The sequence below is a fragment of the Onychostoma macrolepis genome, chromosome 01, assembly GCF_012432095.1.
Source record: "Onychostoma macrolepis isolate SWU-2019 chromosome 01, ASM1243209v1, whole genome shotgun sequence".
Lineage (NCBI taxonomy): Eukaryota > Metazoa > Chordata > Actinopteri > Cypriniformes > Cyprinidae > Onychostoma > Onychostoma macrolepis.
In genome coordinates, this window is record NC_081155.1 from 7,376,467 (window position 1) to 7,389,591 (window position 13,125).

The following is a 13,125-nucleotide window of genomic DNA, read 5'->3' on the forward strand; positions in this document are numbered from 1 at the left end:
GTACAGCGCAGTGTCACGTGTCAAAATAAACAACACGTGCTGTCAGTGATTTCCGCCTCTAGATGCTGCTCTCGCACTGTATAATGCCAGCGGATCTTTCTCAGCCACTCCAGCAACGGTTGCAAACCGGAAAACTATCGGCATGGATTTTTGCCGATAACCGATAGTTGTGGCAATCAACCATAGGCGTAAATCCCGGGGGGGACGGGGGGGACAGGACCCCCCCATCTGAGGCTTGTCCCCCCTAAAAATATCATTACAAGCGACTCTGTGTATTGAAAATAATATAATAGACATATACTTAAAATAATTGTGTGATTAGTAAAACAAAATAAACGCAAAAAAAAACATTTTAAGTTCAGAAATGTTTTGATTCCCCCCTCCCTTTCCTCACGGTGGTTTGTTCCACTGCCTGCTTTCCTTCTTTACCGATACACGCACACGAGTCCGGTGAGAGAGAGCAAGTTAGTTATGTGTAAGTAACTTAGGCTGTCAAGGCTGTTTTATTCTCTTTAAACATCGGGTGAAATGATTCTTTCTCTTTAACACAGATGATGCTGGATCATTAATAAATTCATGACAAAAAATTATGACATCCGATGTATTTTCTATGAGTGATTATAAGGTTAACATGCTTAATACCGTAGCTCACCCACTACAACTAACATGGCGATAAACCTGTGTGTGAACTGATATTAGGCTAATGTTGTAGACCTACGTGTTGGGTTTTGCTCAATATGATGTTAAGTGGCAGATCAGTGGGTTTAATGCAGTCGAATTAATGCGAAAGAGACATACTAGGTTTCAGACGAAACCTAAAATACTATGGATGACGCAAAATAATAATTATATGACCGCGTGGTGAACCATGAACTCATATTTAAACACGGTGTCCATGCTATGTACACACATCTATCCTTACAAGTACAATTTTGGCTGTATTATTTGTGTCCCCTTCAAAAATTGCTCTTGAGAAATTTTACGTTTATTGTCCCCCCCTACTGTCAGGTGAAATTTACGCCCCTGCAATCAACTATCGGTGCCGATTAATTGGCAAAACCGATGAATCGGTCGACCTCTGCTCCAAAGTTATTTGCCCTCTTTATCATTTTGGTTTTTCGTTCAAAATTATAACCTTAAATTAAAAAAAATAATAATAATAATAGAAAAAAAAACATAATTTACAAATATACAAGTATATAATTTAAATATATTATTAGAATACAGTATATAGAATATATGTGTTCCACAGTTATTGTGCCCCCTTCATTTAATACTGTGTGTAACCTATAACCCTCTACACTTAAGTGCTAATTCATGGCTAGGTGTGCATTACATGATTTTAATGCATGAGGTGGAGGCAAAGAACCACTCGACATGAAAGGGGTTGCCTCCACTGAAGTTGATTAAAATTGTGTAATATACACCTGTTACAGCTAGTTTAAAAAGTTAAGTTAAAGCTGCCTTTAAAGAGATAGCTAACCCAAAAATGAAAATTCTGTCATTAATTAGTCACCCTTGTGTGGTTTCACACCCGTAAGACCTTCATTCCTCTTTGGAACACAAACAAAGATATTTATAAAGAAACCGAGAGCTTTCTGACCCTGCATAGACAGCAACGCAACTTACACATTCAAGTTCCAGAATGGTAGGAAAGACATCGTTAAAGTAATTCATCAACTCCAGTTGTTTTAACTCAATTTTATGAAACGACACGAGTGTTTGCGTCCAACAAAAAAAACTACTTTACCACTTATTTACAAAAATATTGATCTGTAATGTGCATTCATGAGAGCATCACAACGCATGAGTGTTGTGTTCATGCGACAGAAGACTAAACTGAGGTTAAACCACTGGAGTCACATGGATTACTTTCACAATGTCTTTCCTATTGTTCTGGAACTTAAATGTGTAAGTTGCGTTGCTGCCTATAGAGAGGGATCAGAAAGTTCTCAGATTTAATCAAAAATATCTTAATTTGTGTTTTGAAGATGAACAAAGGTATTATGGGCTTGGAACGACATGATGTTGAGTAATTAATGACAGAATTTTAATTTTTGGGTGAACTAACCCTTTAATGTTTGTGTAGTACAATTTGACTGGAAGCGTAAAACCAAGTTAATTTTCATGAGTTTGTTTGGTTACAGGTCTTTAGATAGCGTTCTGACTGTATGTGTGTGCTACAGTACAAGCAGCACATTGATTTAAAATAGCGATTGAACTGATTGTAATTATCTGCATTCATTGTTTTAATGCACACCTTCCAGTCAATCAGAGAGAATCAAAGAGTCCACAAAAAAAAAAAAAAATGTTGAGAGCTTATAAGCATTGAGAATAATTGCTGTATTAACTAGATTTCTTTACCTTTCCACTGCCTCAGCTCTCTCTCTGTTTTCATACTGAAATGGCACTAATATTGTAAATCTTCTTTAAGCTCTTTGATTTCGTTTAACTCCTCCATCTCTTCATGTCTGAAGATCTCTTCCATGGCTGAGGAGACAGAGGACTTATACACTTGATTTCTCCAGCACTTCCACAGATCTTAGTTTCTGAAATACAATAGCAGTTATTATGTATTCTAAACTATAAAGATAATAGCTAATAAAATATCAATTAAATAAAGTAGATTACTGCTCACCATTATTTGAGTGCTTGTTTCACCACAGCCATGATCTTCTGTTGAATTATATTTTTGGTTGTCTTTTTTTAGTTATTACCAGTGCATTCTCCTGAAAATAGCAATCACACACTGATAAAATGTCCATTTCCACACATTAATGTTACACTACTGCACATAAAAGCTGGTGTACAGTGCTGTGAAAAAAAATCCTGATTTATTCTATTTTTGAGTATATCCAGCACTAAATATTGTCAGATATTCCTATACATAAAACAAAGGCAAATACAGTTATCATTAATAAACTGTAGTTTGTGTTTATTCAGGTTGCCTGTTTCATGCACTTTTTTTTGAAGATTTGAACCAATTTAAGTCAAGTCAACATTATTTATATAGCGCTTTATACATAACTGATAAGAAAAAACTAAGAAGAAACCTAGTTATTTCAAAGAAAAAACATCAAATTCAAACAAAATTTGAAATGCAACGCAGGGAATTCTGGGAACGTCAATTTACGGTTTTTCCCTGTAAATTTTACATTGTTTTTCACTTCCAAAAGCGGTATTTCACTGTAAAATTGTCTGAAATGTCTATTACAGTTTTTCACTGTATATATTAGGGGAACTTATCGTTAACCATTTAACAGGTTTTTACCGTAGCTTTTTCACAGTTTTTTACCGTTAAAATCACGGTCATTTTTTACAGTGTATGTGAAATTCTGGGTTGGACGTCGGATAGCGTCGCGTGGTGACAATGACGCATGCCATTAATCGATCTATGTACTGTAACATGTAAAACGGGAACATGAAAGGATTATTCTAAAAGCAACTCATGTAAACACCTTAATCATAATATTGTCTTATTCAGAATAAGGTAAATAATTAGATTACTGATGTCCATGTAAACGTAGTCAGTGACTCGCGGAGCAACTGGGCAATCGACCTTCTTTCCGCCATGATGGATCTACAAACTTCCGCCAAACTGTTCGACTGCAATATTTTCATACAAGGTTATATATTGTGCAGGCAAACAATCGAACGCAGAACTTTTATAACGATCAAGCAATGGTGGCATAAAGACCGCCCTCTCTGATGCTTGATAGACACCCCCTCATTAGCAGCTGAGCTGAGGAAAAATAAATACTGAACTAAATTAAAAAATGAATAAACGTTTGAAAGGGGAGGAAAAAAAAAACTTTCAGTTTAGCATTTCCTTTAGCATTTTTTTAATTATTTCCCCCAACATTTGTTTAATTTATTTAATTATTTATTTTCTCGCACAATTAATTATTTATATATTTATTTATGTATTATTTTGTGGATTTATTTGCTTATTTATTTATTTATTGTTTTTGCAGGTTTGATCCTCCATACATTTCAACCACTAGCTGTCAATCTTACATAGTGCACCTTTAAGTTAATCATGCAAACTGATAGTTGCGCCACTATTTAGCACCACAAAAAAGCATGTCTTAACACATTTTACTACTATAAAATCATACATAGGCTACTATAGGCTATATGACTACAAAATCATAGTTGGGTTTTTCCCAAACTATAATTCCTGACTATAATGTTTGAAAGCGAGTAAAACATTTTGAATATGAAAGGCAATTCATTGTATTTAAATTTCTTACGGCGCAATGTTTTCATGCTCTATATAAACAAAAATAAATGTAATATGAATGTATACTGTAACATGATGAATGCTATACGAGTCTAAGTATGTTAGAACATGTTTATTATTAATAGCCTGCTCTGTTCAAAAATAGATTTTAATAAGGTATATATATATATACAGATGCTGCTGATATTAACATTCTCACAAATGTTATTTTTGGTCGTTTGTATTTCAGATCAGATACCTGCACCACAGATGAATCCTGCTGACTTTCAGTCTCTTCAAACTGTTTTCCTCTGAGAGCGCTGTACCAACATCAGATGTTCATCTACATTGATATTCTATGGTAAAACAAGATCCTTGACTACTGATTGTTTTTTTTTTTCTTCTTCTTGAATCCATGGAAAGAAGTAAAACACTTAAATAACACACGTAAATATCAGGTATGATTTACTTGTTTCACTTGTTGAACAGAATCTGTTGCAGGAATGACTCAAAGTCTGTTCACATCTCTGTGGTTAGATCAGTGTGCACAATAAATGTGTCTTTGACCTTCATTATGTATGTTTTGATTATACTGTGTTGTAAATAAAATACAAATAATAATAATAATAATAATAAAAAAAAATAATAATAATTTTTTCAATCTCCTCACATTCTCTCTTACCTGCCTCAAAGTCACAGTCACACTGATGGGCCATCAGGGGCCATTAGGGAGGCCCGTCGTCTCTCAGGTGATACTCACTTAATATTTCAGGCTATTACCACTCTCTCGCATATAGGCTTTCGATCACAAAACATGTCTTTAAAAGTTTTAATCAATATATTGTTTTCTGTGAAGGAGTAAGCAAGATGATTTTCACATCATTTTGACATGAATATTCTAGCCTACAAGACTGATTACTCAAAGGTCTTATTCAGAACTATTCAGTATTTTTTTATGGCCTTATTTCAGCTACATTTTTTCCCCCAAAACTTACTAACCATGCATAATCATTTTTTTTCCCCCCAAAAATGCAAACATATACATCAATCTTGCTCACATTTTATTGTAGCACAGTTTGTGCTGAAAAAAAAAACAAAAAAAAAAACATGTTGGTCAATAATATATGTTATAAGTACACTGTAAAAAAATTAAATGTAAAAAAACAGTGAAATGCTTGGCAGCACAGGGTGCCAAACGTTTACCATTAATGGAAATAACGGTTAAAGAACGTTATTAAAAAAACAGTCAATGAATGGCAGAAGCAGCTGCCAAACAAAAACTGTAAAATTAAGGTACAACATCCTATTTTTTTCTTAGTTTTTTTTTTTTACTTTACAGGTATTGTCTGGATTATAATTGTGAAACATTTTCTGTGAACCTTTTTTTTGCAGTTAACCATCATCTAACAACAACATAAGTGCAAAAACTCATAACTACCGCTACATCAACAACTCCACAGTTACTGCTTTTAAATAAAGATACATTCAGCATAACATCTTGTTTCTTGGTCTTCTCCTGGACTGAAGCACAGACTCTACTCTTCAGCACAATGTTGACCCTACAAAACACAGACGACAGAAACCCTTTAAATCCCAAAAGAACATTAAACACTAACAGATCTCTCTAGATCTCAGCATCTTCACTTATTACAAACCAGTCTGACTTTATTTATTTCATACAAAACTTCTTATTGAGAATTAACAGAGGTTTAAATGTTGATGTTTTATTGAAATTAATCAAGTTTGGAGTCACCATTGTGGAGATAAGCTTTGCTTTAGTTGGGCTTCTGACCCTTCAATTTTTAAACAATATTTTTTTCTGTGGCTGCTGTAACTGTGTGTTTCTAAAGCACATTTGTTACAGCAAAACCTGCAAGAAAAATTCTGATCAGATGAAGTGGTTTACGTACTGATGATGGTTTTGTCATCGTATAGTAGCCTAACTCACTAGCCTCATCAGGAATGTCTGAACATGTTAAAATTGTTAATTTCATTTTGCTGTAGTGTTACAATTTCATTGCTTGAAAAGTGGCCCTGCTTTGATATTTTAAGGGTTGCAAAGTATTTTGAAGAAATTGCTTAGATGAGAGCACGTAGAGTCACAGACATCAAGAATCTGCATATGAACCTCAACAATGGTAACAATCTACAAAATATTCAGATCATCTCTGATCATCACAAAACCAGCTTTTTGTTGATTGTCACCATTGTTGAGATTCATGTGCTGATTCTTGATGTTTCTGTGAATCAAAACAATTTCTATATAATAATAAAAAAAATGAATCTCTGACTACCATAACATCACAAAAACACTGTAAAAAAAAGACAAATAAAAAACATTAAAGGCTAACATACTCTGAGACAATACTCATGATGTGATCAGGCTACTACATGATGATTAACTCATCATCAATAAGTAACCAGGTTTACATGACCAGAGTAATTTCTCGTTAGCAAAGTCACAGCAGCCAGCGAAAAAAATGATATTATAAAGTGAAGGGTCAGAAGCCCAACTAAAGCAAACGCTTATCTCCACAATGGTGATTTCAAACTTTATTATTTTCAATAAAACATTGACATCTAAACCTCTGTTAATTCTCAATAAGAAGTTTTGTATGAAATAAATAAAGTCAGACTGGTTTGTAATAAGTGAAGATGCTGAGATCTAGAGAGATCTGTTAGTGTTTAATGTTCTGTTGCTGCCAGTCATGTGATGTTCAATTAATTAATTAGTTAATTAGTTAATTTTACAGTGAAGGTGTTTGATTGTAATAATTTATGAAATTCCTGTAAATTAACAGTGTTGTCAGCTTGTTTAAATAAGGAGATTTTACTTTAATTTTAAGGTTTTTGTTTGGCAGCTGTTGCTGCCAGTAATTTGACCATTTTATCATCTAACGGTTTTGTTATTTTATTAATTACAGATTATTTTTGTAATTTTACATTTGTTTGTAATTTAAGAAAACAGAAAATGTACTGTATAAAAATACAGTAGTTTTTCTGTATTAAAAATGTGAATTATTGTAATTTGTCATTAATTTCATAATCCTTAAAATAATAGCCAAGTAGTTAATTCAGAGATAATTTTACAGCGTTTTGAATGCAATTCAAAATAAAAGAAAACAACCTGAAAAAATCACAGTTATTTTCCATAAAATTACGTTTTGTTTTTACAGTGTAGCTGAAGCACAAATGTCAGGGCATGTCAGAAATCACCTCAGACCCCAGAGGGTTAAAGATGCCAGTCTCTAAACTTGTTACTACTTTGCTCTGTTAGCGTATTAATAGGCAAGCCAAGTTACATTTTGCACTATTATCTGAATTTAATACAAGTCGTTATGTCAGCATTGGCAAACTTTTGTAAAGTTACACAGCAAAACCCCCAGTGTTAATTTAACACTCTGAGTGTGGACTCACTGGACTCATATAAACACTGAAGCAGTGTTAAAAGTAACTCTGAAGCAGTGTTAAAGTGAATGAGATAATTAGGTGATTAAGTGAGTGATGATTGACCATTATTGAAGACACCTGATGTTAACAAGCAGAATCACCAAAGGAGAAAATCTAAATTTGTATGTCACCATTATAGTGGTCTGTGTTTGCATTAGTTGGGATTTTGACCCTTGACTTTTTAATTTTAAATTTTGTTTGGCTGCTGTAACTGAGTTATAACAGCCAGACAAGCCAAGAGCAAAGGTCATCAGGTGGTGATGATTATGTTTTAACATAATCATTGTTTGACATGAGTCATTGAGCTTATTTAGAGTCTGGTCTCTGAGTTATATTGACTTTATTGGTTGCAACAGCTCTGTGAAATATACTGTATTTTCTATACATTTTGTAGTGGTTTCTTGCAAGCTTTTCTGATGGAAAAAAAAAAGTGTTTGCTTTAGGCAGACACAGACATCAAGAATCAGCGTATGAATCTCAACTACGGTGTAGTAAGAATAAAAAGTTACAAAGACAATTCAGCTCAATGTATTCATGCCGCAATGCATGATGGGAGCCAATGATTAATTTTTATTGGCTACAACATGCTTTTTTGACGGTCACCATTGTTGTGATTCTCATGCTGATTCTTGATGTCTGTGTGTGTAAATTAAAGTTTTTTTTTTTTTTTAAATTTATGTAGGAGACATTGTGTGATTATGCCAAAAATGTCAGATCTTGTATTTTTCTCCTTGTTTACCTAATCATTAAAGAAAACCTAACTCAGGTATTCAGATCACTACATGATGACTAGTTCAAAACATAATCAACACCACATGATCATCTTTTGTCTGGTTCTTATAATTCAATTACAACAAACAAAACCTAATGTTAAAAATTTAAGGGTAAAGATCCCAACTAATGCAAACACAGACCACTATAATGGTGACATACAAATTTAGATTTTCTCCTTTGGTGATTCTGCTTGTTAACATCAGGTGTCTTCAATAATGGTCAATCATCACTCACTTAATCACCTAATTATCTCATTCACTTTAACACTGCTTCAGAGTTACTTTTAACACTGCTTCAGTGTTTATATGAGTCCAGTGAGTCCACACTCAGAGTGTTAAATTAACACTGGGGGTTTTGCTGTGTACTGAAATAAATAATTTTCAGCCATCAAAATAACAACTAGCTTAGATTTAGTCATCATTATTGTGTTGTTGGTGGAGACATTTTGTGACTCCAGTTAATGAAGTGTATTGCCATAATGATCTGAAGTGTCTTAGGCTGGACTATCTTGTGTTTCTGGAATTCACTTTAATATAGAACTTGACCCGTTTCAATTATGATACATTTTCTTATTGTTTTGGTGGATGTCTATTTAGTGAGGTCATCTATCTACCAACATCTATATATCTATATATCTAACAGTAGGTACTCTATAGTTGTTTTATAACATGTGTATTATTATTATTGTTATTATCACAATAACCCTGCCATAAGATTATGCTGTCCTTATTTACCCTATAGAAGAAACCATAGAAGATGCTGAATGGATGCATTCATAATTATAATACAAACATATTTAGGACTAATAATAGTGATGTACAGCTGATGCACATCGATGTTGAGGTCAGTAGCAGGAGATGGTGACATCTGCTGGTAGTTTGAGGGTTTGCACAAACACATATGAAACGATCACAAATAAAACTGATGGGGAAAGTTTCAGAAACACTAAAGGCATAATAACAGAAGCTGATAATATTGAGCACTTTGAGACCACAAAATAATAAATTGTCAATTGTGAAGCTGCACAAATGAAACATTGTCTGAGAATATATTTAATCAACAAATAGAGAAGGCCGTAGCGCCAAACACTTGTCCGAAAGTCCAGTAGATCAATAATATACAGTGCGTAGATCCATAAAATATGAAGATTAATATACCAAAAAGATCCGCACTCATCCAAATAGCCCAAAAAGGCTCATCATTTATTACTCAGAGGTCATAAAAAGTGCAAAAAAGTGCAAAGGTGCAACAGTGCAAAACGTTTTCAGGTATTACCCCTTCCTCAGTGCCACGTGCTACCAGGCACACACCTGCGCTCATTAAACCATGTAGCCCATTACCATAATACACTTAATATCACAAGAATACAAAAAATATATCTCTCCCAGACACACATATCCCAATACATTCAAAATGCTCCATATATAAATATATCAAAAGAGTATACAAATACATACAAACTATTTTATTATAAAAAACAATTCAAAGACAATTCTTCATTCATACCAAGAGGATGTAAACTTTTAAGATCAAAAATCCACCTACATTCCTTCTGCAAAAGTTTATGTTCCAAATTCCCCCCTCTACAGTCTGTGTCAACCTTTCAATAACGACAAAGTTTAGATCCAAAACCGGATGAGACATCTCAACAAAATGCCGAGCCACGGGAGATTTAAAATCTTTCCTTCTAATTGCACTCATATGCTCGATGATCCGAGTCCTAATTTGTCTATTTGTCTTACCTACATATTGTTTTTTACACGGTCAAGACAGATAAATCACATTAGTGGAAGCACATGTAACCAGTTGTTTAATTTTATATGTGTGCTCAGTAATACAACTACGAAACTCAAAACATCTTTTGCATACATTTGTACATGCCGCACATTTAAGACAAGGATAAAAACCAACATCCTTACTCACGTGTCCATCGATACCATCCCTGACATAAATATCTGATTTAACTAAAAAGTCCTTAACATTCCTCGCTCTGTAATGAGAAAAAAGGGGGAGATCCTTTTTTTTTACCCACCGGATCACTGGATAGTATATACCAATGTTTCTTAATAATATTATAATAGATAATATTATTATCTTATCTATTAATCTTAATTATAATAGATTTTTTGCACTTTTTATGACCTCTGAGTAATAAATGATAAGCCTTTTTGGGCTATTTGGATGAGTGCGGATCTTTTTGGAGAATATATTTAAAAATGTTAAAACAGTGAGCTTACTTCACTTTAATATTTATATTTATATTTATATTTATATTTATATTTTTATGCCATGGTCTGTCTGAATACTGGATTCTGATTGGCTGGCAGGTGTTGATTAAATTCGTTGAACTGCAGGTAGTTCCAGGTCAGTTTAATCACGTTCTATATTAATGTGCTTCCTATAAACATCGGTAACCATAGTAACATACAGTTACAGTTGAATAGTAATACAGACGAAAATAATCGTCATTTTTATCATTCCGGTCAAATACTGCAGTGCAAATATTATTAACATCTTTAATATGTGAATGCTGGCAAATGACCATGGCATAAACGGGATAATCAACGGCTAGCTGTGCATTAAACGATTTTAATGATTTGACTTCGCGGTTCTTCGCCTCCACGTCGTGCATTCAAATCGTTTAATGCACAGCTAGCCATTGGTTATCCCTTACATATACAATAACATTCATTTAATTAAACTGTTACATTATCTTTCCTAAACTATAAAAAAAAAATTCTTCATTGATCACTAATGATCACTGTCAATCATATATGTGGCTCTGCCTACAGAGCTCAGGATTGGTTCCTTTGTGCTCTGCCTCTCACTGCAGCATCTTCCTGTTGATCTGAACACACAATCAGATGAAGAACTGAAGAGAGTTTATTGATTATATTGAGAAGAGCTGCAGGTTCAGACACTTACTGATGGATTCTCATGTTTAGGATCAAGAGTCGTGCAGGAGTCTCCAGGAGGTCTGGGATGAACGGTCTGTGTGAAGAGAGCGAGAGATCAGTCATGTGATCATCTGTGAAGATGATCTGACTTTGACGTCTCACTTACTGTGAGTGTGTCATACAGGTCAGAGGTCATGGACTTGAGCTCAAGCGCTGTATAAGTGTCTTCAATGGGATCAGAGATCTACAGAGACAGAGACAGAAGGACGCAAACATTGTGAGTTCTTGTGTAAAATCTGATAGTCTTAACTGGAATTGAGAACCACTGTTGTAAACGTTAAAGTCAGCAGTTAGACCAGGAGTGTCAAACAGATGTAGTCAAAGTGTCCTTGCGCAGCTTCCCAGCACCGACTGCTTCATTGGCTCCTAGCACAGTGTTTGACATTCTGAAACGAAACTTCAGTGAGTTGACATATTCGAACATGCCTATGGCTGACTTTTACAACACTCTCCCTAAGACAGATGAGAGCCCAATGGACTATTGGATATGACTGAATAAGGCAATTGATGTGGTTGACGAGTGTTTGCGTAGGCGCAACAAGTGCGTTGAAGACCCTGCAGCTGAAGCTGTAATGATGTTTGTCTCTCACTGTCCAGATCCTGGCCTTGCTTTGTCTTTTCAGTTCAAGCCTGCTGAACAGCGGAGTGCTGCTGAGGTTCAAGAACAAACTGGATTGTCACTGCAGGACCCTGAAAAGAGCTTCTGTTAGAACTTCACGCTACTTACCTGTGTCCGCGTGCGATCAGAACACTGTGACGGTCAGTGACGATCCTGTACCCAATTCTCACAAACAGCCTGAACTCTCATCAGGTCAGTCACCAAGTCCAAATAGTCAGCTCAACCCCAATGCATTTCCTTTTACTCCGAATGCTAGTATGCAGGGCCGGCCCAGGCTCTGTTGGTGCCCTAGGCGAGATTTAAAATTTCTGCCCCCCCCACCACTGAAAAATTCAGAAAATGCTGATTTTTCAAAACTTTACTGTAGGGGTGACCCCGAATAGTCGACGATTCGATGCTTCGATATGATGAGCCTGATTCGACTCCCAATCTCACAGTCGAATATTCGTGGGGTATTATGATCATGCCATTTTGGCTATATGGGGGTGCTCAATGTCTGATTTCACATTGAACTACCGGTTTTCTCAGAATAAGTTGGCGGCAGGGATTTAAATGTTATTAACATAAGTAGTAAATAAATTGTGATAATAAATAAACAAATTTGACTTAAAGTCACCTGAAGAATCACGCAAAAAAATTAATTAGCAATGCAAAAATCTATTATATTTTCAGAATTACAGAACAGTTTCAAAACTGATGTCACGCCCCTGGACTGTTTTGTTGTGTTTTTTGCTCCCCATGTGTTCCCTGTGACCCAGTTTCTTCCCAGTCTGATTGTGTTAATTTGATTCCAGGTGTGTCTCCTTAGTTCCTTGATTGTCCTGTCTTTAAAACCCCCAGTCCTTTCAGTTAGTGTTTGTCGCTCTTTAAGTGTCTACCCTGCCTGTGATCTGTGTTCCTATTTGTATATTAAACTCCCGTGTTATGAAATCCTTGTCTCCTCGTTCCTGGTTCCTGTGCTCCCCGTGAGCTGTGACAGAAAGACCGACCTAAACAAAGTAAGCTCCGTGATTATACCCTCCGTTTTGTTTCCGTTTTTACCCAGTGTTTTTTCTTTTCGTTGTGTGATCCCATGGATCCCTCGTCCGGCCAGAATTCCTCCT

The 13,125-nt window shown here is 35.1% G+C and overlaps 1 protein-coding gene across 2 annotated transcripts in view; it reads right to left on the reverse strand.

The window, feature by feature from the left end:
• Window positions 1-5,281: 5,281 nt before the first annotated feature.
• Window positions 5,282-13,125, reverse strand: part of LOC131521010 (carcinoembryonic antigen-related cell adhesion molecule 6-like) — a 55,281-nt gene continuing 47,437 nt past the window's right edge. Inside the window, exons 8-10 of one of the 2 annotated variants that reach the window (XM_058745723.1) lie at window positions 11,510-11,587; window positions 11,372-11,437; window positions 5,282-5,781 (exon numbers count right to left, since the gene is read on the reverse strand). In XM_058745723.1, coding sequence (XP_058601706.1) covers window positions 5,758-5,781; window positions 11,372-11,437; window positions 11,510-11,587 — 168 coding nt within the window. In that variant the 3' untranslated portion in view covers window positions 5,282-5,757. Of the gene's footprint in view, window positions 5,782-10,744; window positions 11,295-11,371; window positions 11,438-11,509; window positions 11,588-13,125 lie in introns of those variants that run through there. The other variant, XM_058745659.1, reaches the window with a different exon arrangement.